Genomic DNA, 22,343 nt, shown 5'->3' with positions numbered 1-22,343 from the left:
TTATAGCTATTCCTTCTCGATTACAGACCCTTGCTGTTTCTTATATTGCCTACTTAATTACTGCTTTTTTTAATTTTATTTTTTTATTACTTCCATAGATCAGTTTAAAGGAGTGTTGTTGTTTTTTTAGACTTGGTAGTTAATATTATCTATGGATTTTTTTTATGTTTTGTAAATTTTACATTGAAAGTGTCTGTTTTTAAAGTGCTTTTGTTAGTTTTTTTTTATTCGTTTTAGTGCTTTTATTATATATTAGTCTTTTTTATTCGTATCAGTGCTTTTGTTGAACTTTTTTATATATTTTTATTCAAATGCTGGTGTTGTGAGGTTCTCTGTACCCAATCCTAAAACTGCTTTGTAATATTTGGTGGATTTTGTTTATGGCAAGTTTCAAGATATTGATAAATACAAAAGACTCTTCATTACTCCATCCATAGTAGATTTATAAAACTCACTTCAGAGATTTCTTTATCTTTGATTAGCTTAGGTTTGACTCTTCAGTCGTGACTCTAGTTTAGTAACTTGTAGGGTCTTCTGGGTTTTTCAGCAGCTGTAGAGCAAATTACTACCTGCCATCGAGATATTTGATTAGCGGTAAGGACTCTCAGTAAATCAGATTACAAGGACCTATTGTACTGTACCGTGGAAAATGTTATACAATACCGATATTATGATAAACTGTGGTTGATTTTGTTTTTATTTATTTGAACTCACACTGTAATTGTTCCATTTTATATGACTTCTTTGTATTTAATACAATGCTGCTTGGGTGGCAATTCAGTAAACCTGTAATGGCAGGGAAGTATTAGAGGAATGACTGTTATGAAGTACCACAAGGCCTGTTTTAAAGGTGAAACTAATGTTTTTTTCTGCAATGAAATACAGTTGAAATTCTGAACTAAAATTTGCTTTGTATACTCGCTTTTTAGCTAAATGTTATTTTTACAAAGGGTTTAAGTGATGGGACATTGTCTTTTTTTACTATGAATTAAATTTACCTGCCTCCATTTTTTTTGACCACTATAAATATACAGAGGATTCCTTTGATCCAAATCTTTCTAGTTCTAGAGAATAATTTTGTTCCTATCAGTCTGGCTGTAAATAAATACTAATAATAACCACTTAATCCATCCAACAGAGTTGGAGTATTTTTGAAATCGTTGTACCCCTTTGTGTTCAGTGCAATTAATTTACAATGGAACAAGCATTGATATTGTTCATGTGTACAGATCATACAGCATGTAACCTTATCCATTTAAAATAAGTCACTGAGACACATCATTTTGGCAGTAAATATCAGTTCATGATCTTAAAGGAGAAAAAAAAAACGAAGGAAAAAACTGGTGGCAACGAATAGGACATAATCAATAAACCAAGAATAATCTTTACCGATAAATGAACTCTTGCGCTTTCCCACTGCAGCTTTAAACATTTTTAAATGGAAAAAAAAACACAGCAATATACTGTTTAACAAGTGCGGTGTGAAAGGGGTAAAAGACTGTCAAGCAATAAAACAAACACAACAACAACAACAAAAATGTTATGAAACTCAACAGTCTAACTTGACTCCACACCCATGTGTGTGATGATGCATCCCCCAGTTTGGATGGTACAGCCACCTAACATTCAGTAAAAGTGAAAAAATAAAGTATTGAACCAAGATTTATAAACTGCTATTATTTTCCGGAAAAAAAATAGTCAATGAAAAAATAAACCCCAATATTCTATCAAGACTTCGGTCCGGGAAGGGTGAGAGAAACTCACAAATCAAAGAGGCTTCAGCCCAGCAGCTACCACAAGGCACACCCACTAAAACCTTACTGGTTATTGGGTGCACTTGACCTATAAAAATGTCTACTCGTAGCCTGAAAGTTGAAATCCCCTCAGTCTTATTATAACCATTCAGTTATTCTGAAATAAAACACATGGCAAGCTGTCTTGATACTTGTCGGAGGCACCTGGCGCTATTCCATTTGTCTTGATTTAGTAATAAATATTTTGAAGCCTTTTCCGATAATAAATAATCGTCGCCTTTGTCTATTTGAAGTTAGCAAGTATACCATTTTGCTTCCAATTCTGGCATACAATTTTTGCATTTGCGATCTTGGTTTATAATTAATACCAAGGATAGTACAGAGAGAGATCTTGGTTATGACTGTGTCTCTCATGATACTGTTTATGTGCTGCATCCCTCTAATTTTATATATTTATGGTGTGGGTAGAACATTTAATTATATACATATATATACTCTGTGTGTGTTCTCCGCTTCCCAACAGTCGAGTAGTTTGTGTACTGGCACAATGTCATGTGTGATCAATTTAAATAAAGTTGGATTCCTTGACAAATGGGATCTTGAATGATTTGCAGCGACTATTTCGGCATCAAATTATACACCTTCCCATGATCGCATTTGTGAAGAGGGTTTAGTAGTCAAATGTCAATACATAACATCTGCCTCAGCTTGTAGACTGCACATGAGTGATGTCTACATTTAATTCAGGAGGATTTTGGTGCGTTACCAGCTGAGGAATTATTTGCAAATGCTTGATGTCAAATAAGCTTATGACCTTCTGGGTTTGCAGTTATTCCATATGTGTTCCTCTGATAAGTAAATGTGGGTCTCGGTCTGGATAATAATTTTGTTTTTCCTGGTGTGGTATAGCTCATAGCTCCTGGTGTGGTACAAAAATTGTGAAGACTCATGTTGACCTTTTCATGTGTTGACAATCACCATGTTGACCTACCACTTGTGTCGAATTTTTGTCAATTTTTTTTCCTTGTGCATGTCGACCTTTTAGTGCTTAGTGATGGACTGCCAACCTAGACATTGTCTGTCAGCCATCCCACCATCCGAAAAAAATGTAATGGGCGTTCCCTAGCTACTACCCCTGATCATCCCTTCTCAGAGCGAACAGCTCACACTCGCCGAAGCCATAAGCTCCTGAGAATTGCACATGCGCAAACCCTGAACATCGGGGACGGGACGAATTCGGACCCAAACAAACGAGTCTGAATTAGCCCCAAAGCTAGGAGGGTGGGGAAAACTGGAAGAAAGGGTGGTTACTCCGCCTCATCTTGCCTATCAAAGACAATAAAATTCATTAAAGTGGAATCAACCAACACCTATTTAAAGGGGCAACCCACCTAGCAATGTAAACCCCAATCCTTGCGGTTTAATGTCCCTGGTACTTGTGTATTTTGGCGGCGCCCATCGCATCGCATACCATAAGGCATACGATAGTATGCGATGCGATATCGCGCGATATTGTACAATGCCATACAATTTTAAAATTGTAAGGTATTGTATATGGCATACAATGCGATGCGATTAAACATTGTATAAGCACCCTAATGGGTGCTTACAATGTTAAATGCACCCCCACGCCACCCCCCCACTATAAACATGAACCCGAAGCGTGGCGAGCGCAGCGAGCCCGCGAGGGTCGTCGGTACGCGTCCTCCGACCTTTTCATACCCCCACTATCCACGTCGGCGTGGAGTTGAGAATAGAAAGTGTGGCGAGCGCAGCGAGCCACCGAGCCCGAAGCGTGGCGAGCGGACGCGGATACCTGTGAAGCCCGCGAGGGGACTCCGATACCTGTGAAGGTATCCGCGGGGCTCGCTGCGCTCGCCACACTTCGGCCTCGGTGGCTCGCTGCGCTCGCCACACTTTCTATTCTCAACTCCACACCGACGTGGATAGTGGGGGTATGAAAAGGTCAGAGGACGCGTACCGCCGCCCCTCGCGGGCTCGCTGCGCTCGCCACGCTTCGGGTTCACGTTTATAGTGGGGGGTGGCGTGGGGGTGCATTTAACATTGTAAGCACCCATTACGGTGCTTAAAAGCACCCTTTTGGGTGCTTATACAATCTTTCACATCGTATAGGGGCCAAAAGTCGCGTCGCGTCGCATCGCATGCCATCGGGTGCATGGCATGCGATGCGATTCGATTAAAACATTGCGCGATGGAAATCGGGGGCGCCGCTATAATACACAAGTACCATGTCCCTCAGGCTTAAATGTGTACAGCCTTTGGGTAAACTGTCTTTGTTTGGAGGCAAAGCACTTACTGAATCTGGTTTATCAGAATCCGCTTTATTGGCCAGGTATAATTGTGTATACTAGGAATTCGATTTGGATTGCTGTGGTTAGGTTACAGTTATACAGTGACAGTACACACATACATAACACATACAGGTATTTGCTAGATGTACCCTGGGGGTTATAGAGGCAGGGAACATATATTTTCTGGGCAGCACAGTGCCTAGGCAGCCATCAGCGGTGCCACTAGTCGTTGCAACAGCCAGGTATGTACCAATGCAAGCAGAGACAGCACAGTTATGCCAGCGAGCTGGGAGAGCGGGGTAGTCAGTAAGAGTCAGAGAGGATGTGAGGCCGGGGGCCAGGAATTTGAGCTTGGGCCCTCCACCATTTCTGGCCCAATCCAGAGCCATACCTCCTCTACTGTGGGCTTCCTCTGCAGGGCATGCTGGATGTTTGTGGCCCTGCAAGCCTGCTGTCCTGTAAGCGGGGGGTGCACTGGGAAGGGGGGGGGGGGGCATCTGCCTCCCTTCTCCATCTTACCCCTCCTCTGCTTGCAGTCCTCTGGGCCAATGGGGTGGGGAGGAGCATCCTGCCATTGCCGCTGAAGGGCTGCTGCCTTGCCCTGCGCCAGGGCAACAACTTGCGCCAGGGGCCTCCTCCGACCTCAGCTCCTGCCGCTCTCTCTGGCGCCCCTTCTCCGCTTCTCTGGTTCTCTGCGGGGATGGGGGCTCCGTGGGATGGAAGCCGGGAGCACCGCAAGCGTGCGATCATCCCCGGCCCCCACCAGAAGTAGCCTTTCTACAGAATCCTTGTTACCAGTCTGCAGAATAATCCAGTAGACATTTTTGGTAAATCTGGTCTTTACATCTCCCTTTTCCTCTGCTGTGATTTACAGTGGGGCAGAGTTCAGCGGTCATAATCTCCTGCCTTCCAATGACTGATACAATACGCTATTAAAAGTGGTCGCCACCTTTTCAGAAAAGTCTTTAATTCATAATCCATTGCCCCAGTAGACATTTTATTGCACGCACGCAGCCACTTTCTCCATGTACTGTACCAGCTACAGTTCAACTACCAAGAAACAAGGGGGGAGGACAGACCTAGTGTTCTTGATGTAGACGTGGGTTTCCCAGACTTCCATGCAAACGCGAGACCAGCTAGGGAAACTGTTCCATATGTGTTATGACAGCTGTAAATTGAAAGGTGAAAGAGATTTGTGGGTGTCATTGAATAAAGAATGTGTTATAATGTATAGCTACCTCTTACCATCTGTTTTAACAAAACAGCATGCTTATAGCAATCAGCGGTTAAAGAGATTCGTGTTTTAATTAAAATTGCAACTTTTTTTAAATGGTTATTTATTTAGCACAGGATCTGTTTGGTTGCCCGTAGTAACACCCCATATAAAATGGCACCCCCATCTTAGTAGATCACCCCAAGTTTTTGTCATAATGTGAATTGGCGTCATTGTGCCTAGTTCATATTATGCCGAACTATAGAGCTTCATATTGTGTCACATTACAATGCTCCAGTTCATATTATGTAACCTTGTAATGCTCCCAATTCACTATATACCACATTGCAGGGGCAAATCTACATATGTTGTAAAACCCGATCTTCGATTGATTGATCTGTCGATCTATCTATTGATTGATCTATCCTCTAAATTTAAATTCTATCAAGTATTGGCAGAATATTGTGTTCCATGGAAGAGTTACACGCGGGTAGTTACATGGTCATAATAATATTGGCGGGAAAAGGCAACCAATTTAAATGTCTGTCAAAATGACGACTTAGTCCCTATCTTCTCCTGACTCCAATCCTTGTCTTTGCAGCTCCCTCTCTCTATATCCAGGAAGTTTGAAACATATCATTTTGGTTTCACTTTCTGTTAAGGAGTAATTTGGTCCGGAGTGTGGCCGCTAGTGGTCACCGGCGGTACTTCACCTCACAAAGGGGAGGAGAAATTAGCCTTTTATGTATGTGATGGCAGCCTGACGGTGTAATGGTTCCCGTTAATGCCTCACAGCACTGAGGTCATGGGTTTAACTCCCACCATGGCCCTAACTGTATGAAGTTTGTATATTCTCTCCGTGCCTTCGTGGGTTTCCTCCGGGTAATCCAGTTTCCTCCCACAACCCAAAAACATACTGGTAGGAAATGTCCTTCACTGTCATGTGAGTAGATGCTGTATGCGAGCACCAGGGCAGCCATCAGGGGAGGACTGCAGGGATGCCAGTCCTGGGCCCAGACAATGAGGGGCCACAGACCGAAAGGGGGCCCAGGACTGAAGTTTATGAAGTATAATTTGTTGTAAACAAAGTTCACATTTCCTTTGAAGCAATGTAGAGGTTAAGTAGTGCGGCCAGTGCTGCGGGCACCAGGGGTCTGACCAGGCATTCCAGGTGTTCGAGAAAGGGAAGGGGGGCCCTGCCTATTTTTACAGTTGCGGGCCCCACAATTTCTGGTGGCAGCCCTGGCAAGCAGACAGCATCTGTGCAATTCGGTCGTTGGGTCAACCTATATTCATTTGACATACATTGGATCAACACCCTTAGGTCGACAGGCCATAGGTAGACACCTATAGAATGTCAACATGGCTTTTGTCAACATGGACCATAGGTTGACAGGGACTTAGTTGACATGCCAATGGTCAACATGAAAAAGGTTGATATGTTTTTTAAATGATTTTATTTACAAGTCGACCTAAGACATGTCAACCTTTTATATTCGTAACAATTGTGAGGTATTCTGTGAGATATATATATATATATATATATATATATATATATACATATATATATATATATATATATATATATATATATATATATATATATATATATAATATTAGTGCTGCAATGTCTACCTGTTATGTAGAACAGATGATTTGTTTACTTGTAACTTTTAAAAAGCGTCTGGTGCAAAATAATCCTGTCACAGTTCGTACAACCTGAAGTGTCTTGGACAGACTTGCACAAGCTGTAACAATACAGACAGAGGTTGTTCTGAGCTGGGTACGTTTCCTTCCTCCCTGGTTTTACTCGAACACATTTAAAATCATTAAAAATTCACAGCTGGGATTTTCGCTGCAGTTTTGTGCTGGATGCCCAGAGGAAGCCTGAGATGATGAGTCTGTAAATTGGAAGTAGACTCTTAAGAATAATGGATGTATTTAATCATCGGAGTCACTTATGGCTCAGCATTTTGTAGGGGAAAAGAATAAAATGGGGTAAAGGAAACAGATATTTCTGTATATTGAATATTTATGCAAATATTTACACACAGAATATTTTTGTTTGTGAGACGACGAGGAATAAAGTTTTACAAAGGTTTTATTCTGGATGAACAGCACCAAACACAAACTATAAAAATAGCAATTCCTGCATATTATCAATAGATATCGGCAAAGACTTCACGTGTAAACATAAATACATAAATGTTCTAACGATTATATGAAGGCTAAGGTACCTGCATTTTGGCACGCAAGTTTATAGGCGAGTGGTATTCAATTGAAATAGCTCACAAATGGGACGTGTAGTTAGACGTTCTTTGTTCCACTAAGTCATTAATCCAAAGGGAATGGTTAATGCGGATAGGACTTAAGGGGTGTGGTACAGGGGTCCGACAGTTGGGATCCCTACAGTCAATAGCCCGACGTCAGGATCCCGACTGCCCGGACTGAGACAGCATGGTGAGCGCAACCAATGTAGGGTACACACTAGGACGACCCGCTCACGATGCACATCGTGAGCGGGTCGTCAGTGTCTCGTCCGACCCGCTCACGGTGACGCGGGGGGGCACGACCCGCTCACGATGTGCACCGTGAGCGGGTCCGATCCGATGGCGACCCGCACCCGGCTGTATGGTCGTCATTGAGATCCTACCTGCAGCATGTAGGATCTCAATAACGACCGACCGACCCGCGGGACCGCGCATCGGATCGGTATCGGTCCACACCAGGACAGAAAAGGGCCCAATCACCACAAGGTCGGAATTGGATCTAGATTGTGGCGATCGGGCCCTAGTCGTCCTGGTGTGTACCCAGCATAAGCCCCTTGCGGGCTTGCTCTGCTCGCCACCTATTCTATTCTCCCTCTATAGGGGTCGTGGACCCCCACAAGGGAAAATAGCAGGTGGCCGTCGGGAACCCGGCTGTCAGTGTTTTGACAGTCGGGATCCCGACGTCAGGTAAATGCCTGTCGGGACCCCGTTCGGCACCCTCCGACAGTCGGCATCCCTCCAGTCATTATCCCGACATCGGGATCCCGACTGGCCGGACTCAGACAGCATGGCGAGCACAACAAAGCCCCTTGTGGGCAAGGTGGCTCGCTATGCTCACCACCTATTCTATTCTCCCTCTATGGGGTCATGGACCTCCACGAGGGAGAATAGCCGGCGGCCGGTGGGAACCCGTCTGTCGGTGTTTTAACAGTCGAGATCCCAACGTCGGGTAAATGACTGTCGGGATCCCAATCCGGCACCCCCTCTAGCTGATCTACTTGGGTTGAACATTTTTCTGCAATCGTACTGGGGTTCTTAACCCCTTCTCCATCTCCCCTTCAGTGCAGATGCACTGCAAAAATGGACTCGCAGGCATAGTAGCAAATGCACTATTGAAACGAACAAGTAACATATTTAATATTTCCTCAGATGTACTAAGCTTGAAAAGTGATAAAATGGAGAGTGATAAACCACCAGCCAATCAGCTCCTACCTGCCATGTTACAGGCTGTCTTTGAAAAATTGCAGGTAGGAGCTGATTGGCTGGTAGTTTATCACTCTCCATTTTATCACTTTTCATAGCTTAGTACTTCCCGCCCCCTGTCTGTGCGCAGATTTGATAACTATTCTGTCTGCTGTTAACTAACCCAGCAGCGGACCTGTGTGTAGTGCGCAGCGTTCTACTACTGGACACCAAATGATTTTCTAACCAGAATGATATGTTATCAGTACTTTTGTTTTATCCTCTCAAAAGCTGGCGTAAGTGGTATACTAAACCACCAGACAATCTGGTTAATCTCTCCTTAGCAGACTGGGAAGGGCGATGTGTTGTGGGTGTAAAAATCATTTCAAAGCCCCAAGAGAAAATCCTGCAAATGCTACATATTTCCACACCTCGGAAATTAAGTGTTTTCTGGATCATGAAAGAGAATTTTCTGTTTGACGTACTTATTACGGGCCCTTCAATCTCCATGTAACATCACAGACAGGTGTGGCAGGCCCGTGGGAAGGGACTCCCAGTTTGCTATGACAACCTTTATTTTAACAACAAGCCTTGGAAACCTCTTTGCATTTTTATTTCTTCTGGTTGCCGTCATTGCAGCCTTAAATCACAAGAATCATTAAACTATTTAATGTCTTAGTTTTTTTTTATTTTTATTTAAGGTGGGGAGAGTTGTGGCGTCTAATTTCTGTGTCTCGTGTGCATTGCATTTAAATATTGTGTTTTGTTTAATGCTTTTATTGTGAGAATCTTTGTTTTTTAAAGCGGGGTACACAGTAGACGATGTACAAATGACGATTACCTTTGAACTCACGGACAAACGATATAGTGAAAACACACTGGCTCTTATTCAGATCTGATCACAGTACAAATTTGGGTACTTATGTAATATCTGGGCTCCCGTTTTTAATATGAGACCACGTCCCCTTGCGGGGCTCGCTGCGCTCGCCACGCTTCGGGCACGGTGGCTCGCTGCGCTCGCCACACTATATAAAATCAACTCCATGCGTAGTTGGATAGTAGGGGTATGAAAAAATGGGGAGCATTTAACATGGGAGCCCAGATAATACATAAGTACCCAAATTTGTTCTCAAAATGGACGAACCATGTGCACTGCAGGTGGGGCAGATGTAACCTGTATAGAGAGAGTTAGATTTGTGTGAGTTATTTCGTTTCTGCGCAGGGTAAATACTGGCTGCATTATTTTTACACTGCAATTTAGATTTCAGTTTCAACACACCCCACCCAAATGTAACTCTCTCTGCACATGTTACATCTGCCCCACCTGCAGTGCACATCACTTTGCCCATTTTGGGAACAAATTTGTACTGCGATCAGATCTGGATAGGGGCCACTGTGCAGTCTTGCAAACAGCCTAAAGATGGCCACTTCCAGAAATATGCTGTAGTTGGCAATAGCATCAATTGCATACATGACCAAAATGAAGGCGCAATGAACGGCTCACCTGAGCGCACACTAGTGCGTAGACACCGGATTTAATAATAATTTAAAAGTGGGCAGCGGGGACGGTGTAATGGTTAGCATTACTGCCTCACAGAGCTGAGGTCATGGGTTCAATTCCCACCATGGTGCAGAGTTTCTATATTCTCCCTGTGCTTGTGTGAGTTTCTTCCGGGTACTCTGGTTTCCTCCCACAGTCCAAAAATATACTGGTAGGTTAATTGGCTCCCAACAAAAACAGACGATCAACATGTACCAGGATGACGTTGACAAAAGGTCGAGACTGCAATGGTCAAAACGAGGAAAGGTCAACATGAGTTTTTCAGTAATTTTTTCTTTGATTATACTTTTTCATGCTTTACAGTTTCCATTTATAGTTCACGGGGTTTGTAAAGTGCCCGAAGCATGGCAAGAAAACACTCTACAATAGTTGGAGGTTATTGTCTCAAAACCCGTGAACAAACTCATGTTGACGTTTTCACCTTCAATCTATTTCCTGTCCACCTTTTTTGTATCAGAATTTGGTCAATGTTGACCTTTTCCACGTTAACTTTGTGTAAATTTCGGCCTATTGACGTTCGACCTAGACACTGTTGACACTTTGATCCACACCCCTCCTGATTTTACTTCTTATAGACTTTATGGAAATGTTTTATTTAGTATAGAAATATTGATGTCCGTCTATTACTGTTTTGATTGATCCCTTTAATCTTTTTAGCCATGTTGGAGATTGTCGCTATATTATAGGACAATTATAAGGACGTTTGACTGCTGTGATACAGGGCAGAGGCAGCTCGTCTGATCATGTCCGCTTTTCCCCAACCGGGGTGTTGGGATAAATAATTGGGAACCAGATTCTTTAAAAAAAAAAATGAGTATAATTTGCCGAGGTGTTGAATTTCATTAGAGCTTCTGCTTCTTCACTCCCTTGTCTACTGTTTTTGAAGCATCGGAAATTGGAATTTTATTTTTGCTGTAAAGCGTATTGTCTGAAGTATGACAGTCAGTAATAGAAAGAAGCATTAAATAAGGGTTAGACTGAATATAATAAATCACTTTCAGTCGGAAGTCTCGAAATACCTGGCCTGCTTCTTTCAAACAAGGTTTACATGAAAGTGACAGCTAAATACGGCCCAGGCAGCGACGGGCTGCGAGCGATCTTAATTCAAATAATGTTACCTTTTTACAAGACAGTCGGGATGGAAACACACTCACGCTGATCATATTAACAGCCGTAAAATCACGTGCCGCCAACTTCAATGAAACACTGCTCTTCATTTATCGAGAACAAACAAGTCTAGTGCCGGTGCCAGCAGCCCGGCAATGTTTTATTAGATTTTTGTATTTAATGGGCAGGTATCCTTCATCTCCGTTCCGGATGAGAGGTCAACAGTCAATAGGTTGACCATATGAGGTCATTAAGTACAAATGGTCGATAGTGCTTCTGGTTGACGGGTTCAAATGGTGGACATGACCATGACCGAACAATTATTTTATTTTTTTTATAGTTTTTAAATTTTTCGTAATATACCACCCACGTGGACTATGATTGGAAAGAGTGACCTTGCCTGAAGAAGGGTGAACGAAGAGGTTCACTATTTGGGATCACATCTAATTCCAAGTGGTTCGATTTTGAACCAGGTCTCTACTTTTTACATGTTGACCTAATTTTGCCAGCCTAATTATGGTTGACACAGTGATCCGCAGTATTCGGTTGATAGGTCGATAGCCAGTAGGTCGATACAATAGCGTCAACATGCGCAAGGACAAAAGCAAAATGCACAATAGCCATGGTCCATGCCCTATTGTACTCTTGCATTTTTAATATTGTTATAGAGCGGTGACATCAAACCCATGCTATTGCAGATGATAGGAGTCTTACACCAAAGGAGTTAATCGCTGCATGTGTATGACATGCAGTTAAAACAAAATGGCCGCAGTTTGCCCATATGCGGCATCACATCAGGTTGGAAGTCACACTTCCCTGTAGAATCTGGGTCTTTGTGCTTTCCCAACACTAAAAATACTATAGTGAACTTGACATTTTTTGGGACCTCACCTCTGGGAGATCCACGAGGGGGTGGCCCCTGGTGACAAGTGTGTGAATTTTGTCAATCATAGCTTATTTAGTGGAGAGTGATGTCCTACCCACTAGTGGATCCTGTAGAGTTACCTGTTCTTACGGTAGTCTGACATATTAGGAGTGTGTAGAAGTATAGGATACACATTATAAAATATATAGCAGTAATATACTTCTGATGGTCCAATCCCAGGTGTCCAAAATTAAATATGCTTAACACAATCCCTTAATTTTTATGTCTGAGATTATCATTAGATTTTCTATGCTAAATGTTTAACCCTTGATTTTTTTTTTTTATTTAATTTTTTTAATATTCTCATGCTTCTTGTGTATTATGCTGACAAGAAAAAATAATGAAAAAAATCACAGGCCAAAAATAGTGGTTTTTTTTTAAATAAATCTTGTTACCCCATGTAATGGTATACCTATATACCTTATGTATATGGGTATGTAGCAAATTTGCAACATTTATGAAATAAAGGGTTAACTGGAATATAATTGATATAGTGTGTGGTTATGGGACAAAAAGCTGAAACGGCAAAGCATTCTTGTACCAGGTGCATAGTATTTATTCACATCTATGTTCTGCGGGTTGTTGTGGCATATGGAAGCATGAGTTGGAAAATGTCACTGCTGCCTACCGCTCATTGTTCTCCTTCTCTTTTTTAGGTGACATTCGGTGGCACCTTCATTGGCATCGGGCGTAAAACTCCAGACTGCCAGGGAAACACGAAGTACTTCCGCTGCAAGTTCTGCAACTTCACGTACATGGGCAACTCGTCCACCGAGCTGGAGCAGCACTTTCTAAAGATGCACCCTAACAAAATGAAAGTGTCCTCCGATTCCGGTAAACCATCCGAGAAAAGCACCAATAAATCGAGCCCTATTCCACGTTCTTGTGAGCCTGGAGATTTGGGAAAGTGGCAAGACAAAATCACTGTTAAAGCGGCAGATGATGTGCCAGTTGGATACTCAGTGCCAATTAATCCGGTAGATTCCTCCAGGCAGAATGGTTCCTATGACACCAGCTACTACTGGTGCAAGTTGTGTAGTTTCAGCTGTGAGTCCTCCAGCAGTGTCAAACTTTTAGAACATCACAGCAAACAGCACGGGGGAGGGAGGTCAGAGAGCCCAAATTCAGATCCCGGTGACAAGACCTACAGGGGATCAGTTATTAATCAAAATGAAATTGCCAAAAATTCCGATGAACAGCTCTCGGCACAACTAGAGAAAGGATTGGCTAAAAACAAAGACCTCTCCGTTAGACCAACTGAGGATTTGATAGTAACCAGCTACAATTGTCAGTTTTGTGACTTTAGGTACTCCAAAAGCCATAGCCCCGAGGTGATCTTGGTTGGGCCTCTTCTGCTCCATTACCAACAGCACCACAATATTCACAAGTGTACTATTAAACATTGTCCATTTTGCCCCCGAGGCCTCTGCAGCCCTGAGAAGCACCACGGAGAGATAACTTACCCGTTTGCTTGCAAAAAAACTAATTGTTCCCACTGTGCTCTCTTGTTGCTGCACTTGGCTGCTGGGGTGACAGGGAGCCAGCGCGTTAAACACCAGTGTGATCAATGCTCATTCTCCTCTCCTGATGTAGATGAGCTCCTGCACCATTACGAGAGTGCGCACGAAGCCCAGGGGTCCGACGTCAAGCAGGAACTGAATCACCAGCAAGCGAGCGAAGGGCAGCTGGCCGTCAAAGAACACTCATGCACCAAATGTGACTTTATCACCATGGCGGAAGAAGACCTTTCCCGACACTACAGGTAAGAACCGACTTGATTAGGACTCAAGACCGGCGGGGGGGCAATTCAACTGGTGGTGAGGGCTGCATCAGCTTGCGATATCGTGGTGAGTTGAACATAGGCTGGAGTGTATCATTAGGAAAAAATCGGGTGTGGTATAACTCACAGTTCATGACTAGGTCAACACCAAATGGTCAAAATGCACTAGGTCAGTTGTACCTTAATTCTACCTTAATTGGGCTTGAGCTGCTTGAGACAAAATAAACCACCCGAAGAGCTACTAAAAAAATCTGCCAAATAACCGAAAAAATGCGACTGACACAATATGCCGCACACTGTAATGCCCATGACACAATATGCCGCACACTGTTATGCCCCTGACACAATAGTAGTAGTAGTACGTTTATTTATAAGGCGCCGCAAAGTGTCCGCAGCGCCGTACATAGCAAACAAAAAAACAAATTACAAGGTAACGTACAGGGTGTGTTGAAAGATACAGTATAAATAGGGGGCACACAATATGCCGCACACTGTAATGCCCCTGACACGATATGCCGCACATTGTTATGCCCCTCACACAATATGCTGAACACTTTAATGCCCCAGATCAAATTATGCTGCATAACTTATGCCCTTGACACAATATGCCACACACTTTGTTCCACAGTAAGGGTTCTAATTAATTTAAATGACCTACTCATTGCCATTGATGCAATGCTTGTTGCCAGGGGTAGAATGCTTGTTGCCAGGGGTACAATGCTTGTTGCCAGGGGGTGTTCATTCCCAGTGGGTGATTGTCCATTGCCAAGGGCTGCAATGTTAGTTGCCAATGGGGTCAATGCTTATTGTCAGGGGTTGCATGGTATAAGATGCAGCTTCTCCAAAAGCTGCATCTTTCTCCATGTGGCATCAGCGCTAAGCGGTCCTGGCCCTTCCAAGTAACGCTGCAGCACTGTGCTCCCTGTCAGAGTGTAGAGGTCAAATATGACCTCTAGGGCAGTGGTAGCCAACTACGGTCCTCAAGAGCTACCAACAGTTCACATTTTCCAGACAACCGAGCTGCTGCAAAGGTGCACTCATTACTAGCTGAAACATTTTCAAAGATCCAGAGATGGAACTAATTACTACACTTGTGATTCTGTGAGGAGATCTGGAAAACATAAACTGTTGGTAGGTCTCGAGTACTGGAGTTGGCAACCACTGGTCTAGAGTTTTTCTCCTCCAAAGTGGAGGAGTGTGACAGGGGGGCAGGTGGGGGAAAGTGGAGGAGTGTTTGAGCCACCCTGATTGTTGAGGCAAGCTACCAGTAGCTTGCGAGATGTGTGTTGGTGCTAGGTCAACATTTACAAAACATTGACATGCACTAGATTGATAGTGAGAAAAGTTTGATACATGAACAGGTCCACATTCGTTTTACAAGGTCGACACCTGAGCAAATGTGTAAGCATCCCTTGGATGGATGGTAAAGCATGAAAAAGTCCAACTGTGAAAGTCCAAGGTTTGGCAAAAAAAGGCTGTGAATTGTTGAAAATTGGCAGAGAATTCGTCAATCCGCAGCCTTTTCCGACAAAACAGATCCCACTTCTTTTACAGTCGGATCTGTTTTGTCGGAAGCTGCCTTCAATGCTGAGCCATCTGGATGCCAGGAAAACCTTACTGCTTAAATGCAATTGGTAATTTAAAAAAAAAAAAAAGACAAATAAATAAACAATAAAAGTTATTCACTATTTAGGGCGGTATTCAATGTGGGATTCCGACTGTCAGAACATCCCAACTGTCAGAATCCCGTGCCGTTTTTGGCCAGCATGCCTGCAACTCGACAGGCGGAATCAGCTGTCGAAACGGGGGCATGTCTGCAAAAATAGCCATGGATTGTCGAGAAACAGCTGTGAATTCGACAATCCACAGCTATTTCCATCAAAACAGATCAGACCAGTCAGATCTGTTTTGTCGAAATCCACCTTTATTGTTGTTGGGAACAGCCGCCGCTTTGAATAGGCAGCTGCCGCTATTTCACTTGTCAGAAATAGTGGCCGACATTGAATGCCCTCTTAAGTTAAAGTGATAAAAAAATGTCCAAGTTTGAAATTTTTTGGTTTTTTTTTGCAGAGAAGATGGTAATGCCTCAAAAGGGAATCGTCTTGCTTTAATTAAGGTTTTCAAAAGACCTTTTTGACCTCTGTTTTCGGAGAATCAATAATACCATAAAATGAGTCGCCCATGAATGGGGTTATCATGTTTTGCCCCTTTTAATTTATTAAATGCCTTTCTTACCATCACGACAAAATATGGGTAATGATCTATCCCAGGCACTCATCAACTGTTTTCTTCAACCACAATGGTGTATGTAAATCTCCTCCATGACCCATGGTTCATATTTAAATAGCTGACTTCCTTTAAGTTAATCTTTGGCTGTCTACATATTAAGTAAATTATACTTATACGCAGAACAAACAAAAGTAATTGGACACTTTTGCGGAACACATGATTAATAAATCACAAGGAAAAATAGGTTTTCAAGAGGAAGGTTCACAGAGAGACAAGTAGGTCAAGTAGCCCTGGCCTAACCTAGGGGAGATGGGGAATATGTCTGAACAATTGTCCCACCACGTTTGCATTTCAAAGTACTCTTTGGTTTTGTAAAACGTTCCACAATTTAAGACCGTAAGCTGACAATATTCGCTCATTTGTGGAATTTGTTTAGTTCACGGTCTTCTAAATGGAAATGACAATTCACCACCACGATCTAATAAGAAGAGGAAGCTTTTTCTTTTTAGATTTAGCGAGTATGCTCAAGTTAGTCAGTCTGTCTCCTCTTTCTCATTCGCATAATACAGCCACTGGCATTAGGTGTGGGCTGAAAGGTCTACAGCAGGCATGTCCAAACTGTGGCCCTCCAGCTGTTGTGAACCTAAACATCCCAGCATGCCTTGACATAGTTTTAGCATTCCCTAATAGCAAAACTGTGGCATGGCATGATGGGACTTGTAGTTGCACAACAGCTGGAGGGCCGTAGTTTGGACATGCCTGGTCTACAGTGTCTAGATAGGCCAGGGGAGGGCAATAAGCTGTTGATGAACTACATATTCCAGCATGCCTTGCATCAGTTTTCGCATGGTCAGATAGTAAAACTAAGGCAATGCATGCTGGGATGTGTAGTTCATTAACAGCTGGAGGGCCACTTATGGCCCACACCTGAGATACAGTCAATAGGTCGGCATTGACAAAATTTTGACATGCAAATGGTCGACATGAATAAAGTTTGAAATGAGTTTTTAAGAATTTTTTGGTTGTCATTGTGGACCCCTGTTGACAAGGACCCCCTTTTAGTGTAGCGGGTACCCTCGCATGGCTCACGATGCTTCGGAGATTATCAATACCAATTGCAGTCCCTGTAGATGTTAAAATATAATAAAATGTCCATAATATTAATTTAAAAAAGTGAAAAACTGATGACAACATGAAAGGGTTGAGTCTACGTTGAATCCACGTTGAGTCCATGTGGATGTTAAAGTGTGCCAAGTGCAGCGGTAGCAATATAATGGGTGTCCTGTCCTGTTTCTGTAATAAAATAAGCACACTTTGGGGGGCATGCAATCCCCCACTGCTATTTCCGAAGGGGGAAATAGCGGTGGGTGCCTGCTCAATGCTGTCTTTCCCAACAGCATTGAAGAGGCATCTCGGCAGAACGAACCTGACTTTAAAAGCGGTTGGGCCCGTTCTGCTGAGATCGACCATGGATCGTCGAGCTCACGGCCAAGACAGTTTCTAGTGGCCACGCCCCTTTTTTGCAGATCGGCAGACAAGACATTGAATCCCGTCTGCCGATTTGCTGTCGAGCAAAATGCAAATGGGCCAGGATCACGCCTGTCGGGACGGACCGACAGTCGTGAACTGGGATTGCATACCCCCCTTTATATTTTGTTATTCTGCCCATAACAAATCTACAGTATGTCTGTTACTTCACCACTTGATTTAAAAAAAAAATTAGTAAAGAAATCCATTAACTTTTTTTTTTCTTAAATGTTTTTTCTTTTTCTTTTTAAAATGAGCCTATTTGATCAGTTGAGGCTATCTTCTCAAAGCATTCCACTATGGTGCGTATAAAAAGCACATTTACCTGTGGTTTGCTACAGACTGCTCATTCATGTTTGTCTTCCATACCGGTTACTCAGCTGATTTTGTATATTTTTGCCTCCAACCTTTCAGGTTCTTCCGCACAATGGTTAAATGTTTTTTTAAATTTTTTGTCTTTTCTTTTTTCTTTATATTTTTATTATTTGAGTTATTTTGGACATTACTGTAATGCCCAAAGTGGTAACTACAAGAAGGCGTGATTAAAATGTATTCAATTATTTATTTTTTCTCTTGTAACATAAATTACAAGAGAGAAAAAAAAATGAAAGCTCAGGAAATTATGGATTGGAGCAAATGGCTTTTGGCATTTTCTGAACTGATTTCCTAATACTAGCTTGTCATACTCATGAATTATTTCCTAGCAATCTAGAAATTTAAGAATCTTGAAGTGAGCAGTAACTCTCCTTGATATATGTGAAACATCTGGACTTTAATTACTCCGGCATAAATGTTCTAACTCTTAAAATTGCTCTTCAACTTCTGCTGCATTCTATTCTGAATTGATTCTATTTCTCTCTAGTTGTTGGTGAACTATAACTCTCAGCATGCTCTGCTGTGCTTGCTGCCAGTGGACATTGTATATTATTAACTGTGCACCACAATCTCTTCACATTATAGTAGGTTGACCGGACTCTCACATTTACCTTTCCGTTCTGCTGGGGAATCCTGCTCCTTTATTTGTCCAACTCGTTCTATGGCTTCCCACTTGCGTACCTTCCCCTACTCATACGATGATTCTTCCCATGCCCTAACGAATCACGCATTTTTTAAAATTCTCAGTGCTGGTGGGGACCCTGCACCTTCCATTATATAGCTCTAAGTCTGTGGCTTCCTGCTGCCTCCATTTCCCCCTCAAATCATGTCACTGCCCCTGTCACATGCAGCCCTGTACTCACTGACACATCACTCATCTCCTGATATACTATGTGCTGCTGGAGACACTTCTCCTCCCACTAGATAACTCTCAGTCTGTGGCTTCCTGCTGCCTCCATTACCCCCTCTTCCCTTACACCATGTCACATGCAGCCCTGTCCTCACTGACACATCACTCATCTCCTGATTGGGGCGGAATGTTGTAACATCCGCAGCCCTCTATCGCCAGGCATCACATTATTAATAATGGCATATGCTGTTATTAACGCAGGTGACAGCTCTTGCGATAACAGCTGTCCCTTGCGATGCGGTGCCGGCACTGGACTTCCGGGTCTGTGACCCGGGAGTCCATCTGCGCATGCGCAGAGTGACGCTCCGGCCGCAGGGCATTCTGGGAGGGATCCGTGACGGATCCCTCAAACAGCGCTGCGGTAAGAAGCCCATAGGCTTCTGCAGGGAATCGCCAGCTTTTGCTGGCGATTCCCTCCGCAGCGCTGCCACTGCGGAGGCCCAATACAGCATACAGAAATGCGGTAAAACCCCCGATAACGGTGTTTTAACCGCATTTCTGTGTTAGAGAATCGCCCCCATACTCTGTGTGTGCTGCTGGGGATCCTGCTCCTCCCACTATACAACTCTCAGTCGGTGGCTTCCTGCTGCCCCCATTTCCCTCCTCACATCATGTCACTGCCCCTGTCCTCACTGACACGTCACTCATCTCCTGATATATTCTGTGCTGCTGGGGACCCTGCTCCTCCCACTATATAACTCTCGGTTCTTGTGTACTTTCACGGCTCCCATCGCATGCCATATGTAGTGGCATGCGATGGCATGCAAGTTTTGCCGTTTTATGCATTTATAAAAAATCGCATGCGTTTTTATCGCATGCCATCACATGCGAATTTTAACAGAAATGCATCCAAATGCATTGAAATTAGTATCAAACATGTTCAATGGCCCCCAAATGTCATTTTTCATGCTGTACCACCCCCACTATCAACGCAAACCCGAAGCGTGGCGAGCGGCGGCGGTACGCGTGCTACGACTACTATCCACGTCGGCGTGGAGTTGAGAATAGAAAGTGTGGCGAGCGCAGTGAGCCACCGAGCCCGAAGTGTGGCGAGGGGACGCGGACACCTGTGAAGCCCGCGAGGGGACGCGGACACCTGTGAAGCCCGCGAGGGGACGCGGACACCTGTGAAGCCCGCGAGGGGACGCGGACACCTGTGAAGCCCGCGAGGGGACGCGGATACCTGTGAAGGTATCCGTGTCCCCTTGCTGGGCTCGCTGCGCTCGCCACGCTTCGGGCTCGGTGGCTCGCTGCGCTCGCCACACTTTCTATTCTCAACTCCACGCCGACGTGGATAGTGGGGGTATGAAAAGGTCGTAGGACGCGTACCGACGCCCCTCGCGGGCTCGCTACGCTCGCCACGCTTCGGGTTCGCGTTGATAGTGGGGGTGGTACAGCCTGAAAAATGACATTTGGGGGCCATTGAACATGTTTGATACTGATTTCAATGCATTTGGATGCATTTCTGTTTCTGCGTTTTTTTTTTACTATGCGATGGACATCGTGGGAGCCGTGATTGTACACAAGTACCTAACTCTCAGTCTGTGGCTTCCTGCTGCCCCCATTCCCCTCCTCACATCATGTCACCATACGGTGTCAGACGTCATAAAGCGACGCCACAGACTGAGAGTTATATAGTGGGAGGAGCAGGGTCCCCAGCAGCACAGAGTATATCAGGAGATGAGTTATGTGACAGTGAGGACAGGGCTGCATGTGACAGGGGCAGTGACATGATGTGAGGAGGAGAATGGAGGCAGCAGGAAGCCACAGACTGAGAGTTATATAGTGGGAGGAGCAGGGTCCCCAGCATCACAAATTATATCAGGAGATGAGTGATGTGTCAGTGACGCGTCTGAATTTGGTAGGGTGTAGTGGTACAGAGGTGCACTGTGCAAAACATCCTAAACCTGTTCACAATGACACTAGTCAACATAACAGCTGTCGACCTTGTAAATTCCACTATCCACACCAACCCGAAGCGTGGCGAGCGGCGGTGGTACGCGTCCTACGACCTTTTCATACCCCCACTATCCACGTCGGCGTGGATTTGAGAATAGAAAGTGTGGCGAGCGCACCGAGCCCGAAGCGTGGCACGCAGACACCTGTGAAGCCCGCGAGGGGATGCGGATACCTGTGAAGGTATCCCCATCCCCTCGCGGGGCTCGATGCGCTCTCCATGCTTCGGGCTCGGTGGCTCACGGCGCTCGCCACACTTTCTATTCTCAACTCCACGCCGACGTGGATAGTGGGATATGAAAAGGTCGTAGGACTCGCCACGCTTCGGGTTGGCGTGGATAGTGGAATTTACAAGGTCGACAGCTGTTGCGTCGACTAGTGCCATTGTGCACAGGTTTTAATAGTGTACCCCTAGACCCAGCTAAATTTAGATGCTTTAGCCTCTAAATTTAGATGTACCCCTACACCCAACTAAATCCAGACGCTTTTGCGTCTGGATTTAGATGCCCCAACACCTTAGCGGCTTCGAGATTCAGACATTAGCGTCTGAATCTAGCGTATACATAGTGCCTACAGCGGTGTGCCGGGGTGTGTAGTTTACAAGCCCCGGCATGTCAGCGGTGTGCCGGGGTGTCCACTTTAACATGCCCCCCGTTGTCAGCGGTGCCCAGACGCTTCCTATTTCACTGTGGAACTACAAGTACCACAGTGACCTGTCAGCGCCTGGGCAGTGCTCTGCTGCAGGCCGGCCGCTCTGCTGTTAACGTAGAGCTAGAGCAGCACGAGCACAGTCAGACAGCGCTAGAGCGGCACGCGCACAGTTAAACAGAGCCTCTGGCAGGCTGCCAAGTTTCTGTTACAGACTGTGCGCGCGGTGGCGCCGTGAAACTACACAAGTACCAAAAAAAGAAAAGAAAAACTAAATAAAAACCCCACTATCTTAGAAATTTTGAATCTTCATAAATTTGGGAAATGCGCCCTACACTGTGTTCTGCGATGCCCAGGGTGACTGATCTCTAATAAAATGGGATCGGACACAATTCTGATAGAATTTATTCCTTATGAGTACTAAAGCTTCTAATAATGAAGAGGTGATGTTGCCCGTAGCAACCAGATTCTGGGCCAAATGCACTAAGCTTCAAAAAGTGATTGAGTGGAGAGCGATAAACAGCCAGCCAATCAGCTCCTACGTTTCATGTCGCAGGCTCGGTTTCAAAGATGACAGGTAGGAGCGGGTTGGCT

The 22,343-nt window shown here is 44.3% G+C and overlaps 1 protein-coding gene across 3 annotated transcripts in view; it reads left to right on the top strand.

Moving 5' to 3' along the window:
• TRPS1 (transcriptional repressor GATA binding 1) overlaps positions 1-22,343 on the top strand; it is a 210,470-nt gene that overhangs the window by 75,621 nt on the left and 112,506 nt on the right. For 2 of the 3 annotated variants that reach the window (XM_083186718.1, XM_083186717.1), the window contains exon 3: positions 12,981-14,086. In XM_083186718.1, coding sequence (XP_083042844.1) covers positions 12,981-14,086 — 1,106 coding nt within the window. The remainder of the gene's footprint in view (positions 1-12,980; positions 14,087-22,343) is intronic. The other variant, XM_083186719.1, reaches the window with a different exon arrangement.

Source organism: Crinia signifera, chromosome 5 (genome assembly GCF_055691185.1).
Source record: "Crinia signifera chromosome 5, ASM5569118v1, whole genome shotgun sequence".
Classification (NCBI taxonomy): domain Eukaryota; kingdom Metazoa; phylum Chordata; class Amphibia; order Anura; family Myobatrachidae; genus Crinia; species Crinia signifera.
The sequence above is the reverse complement of the archived record's forward strand: the minus strand, read 5'-3'. Positions and strand labels throughout refer to the sequence as shown.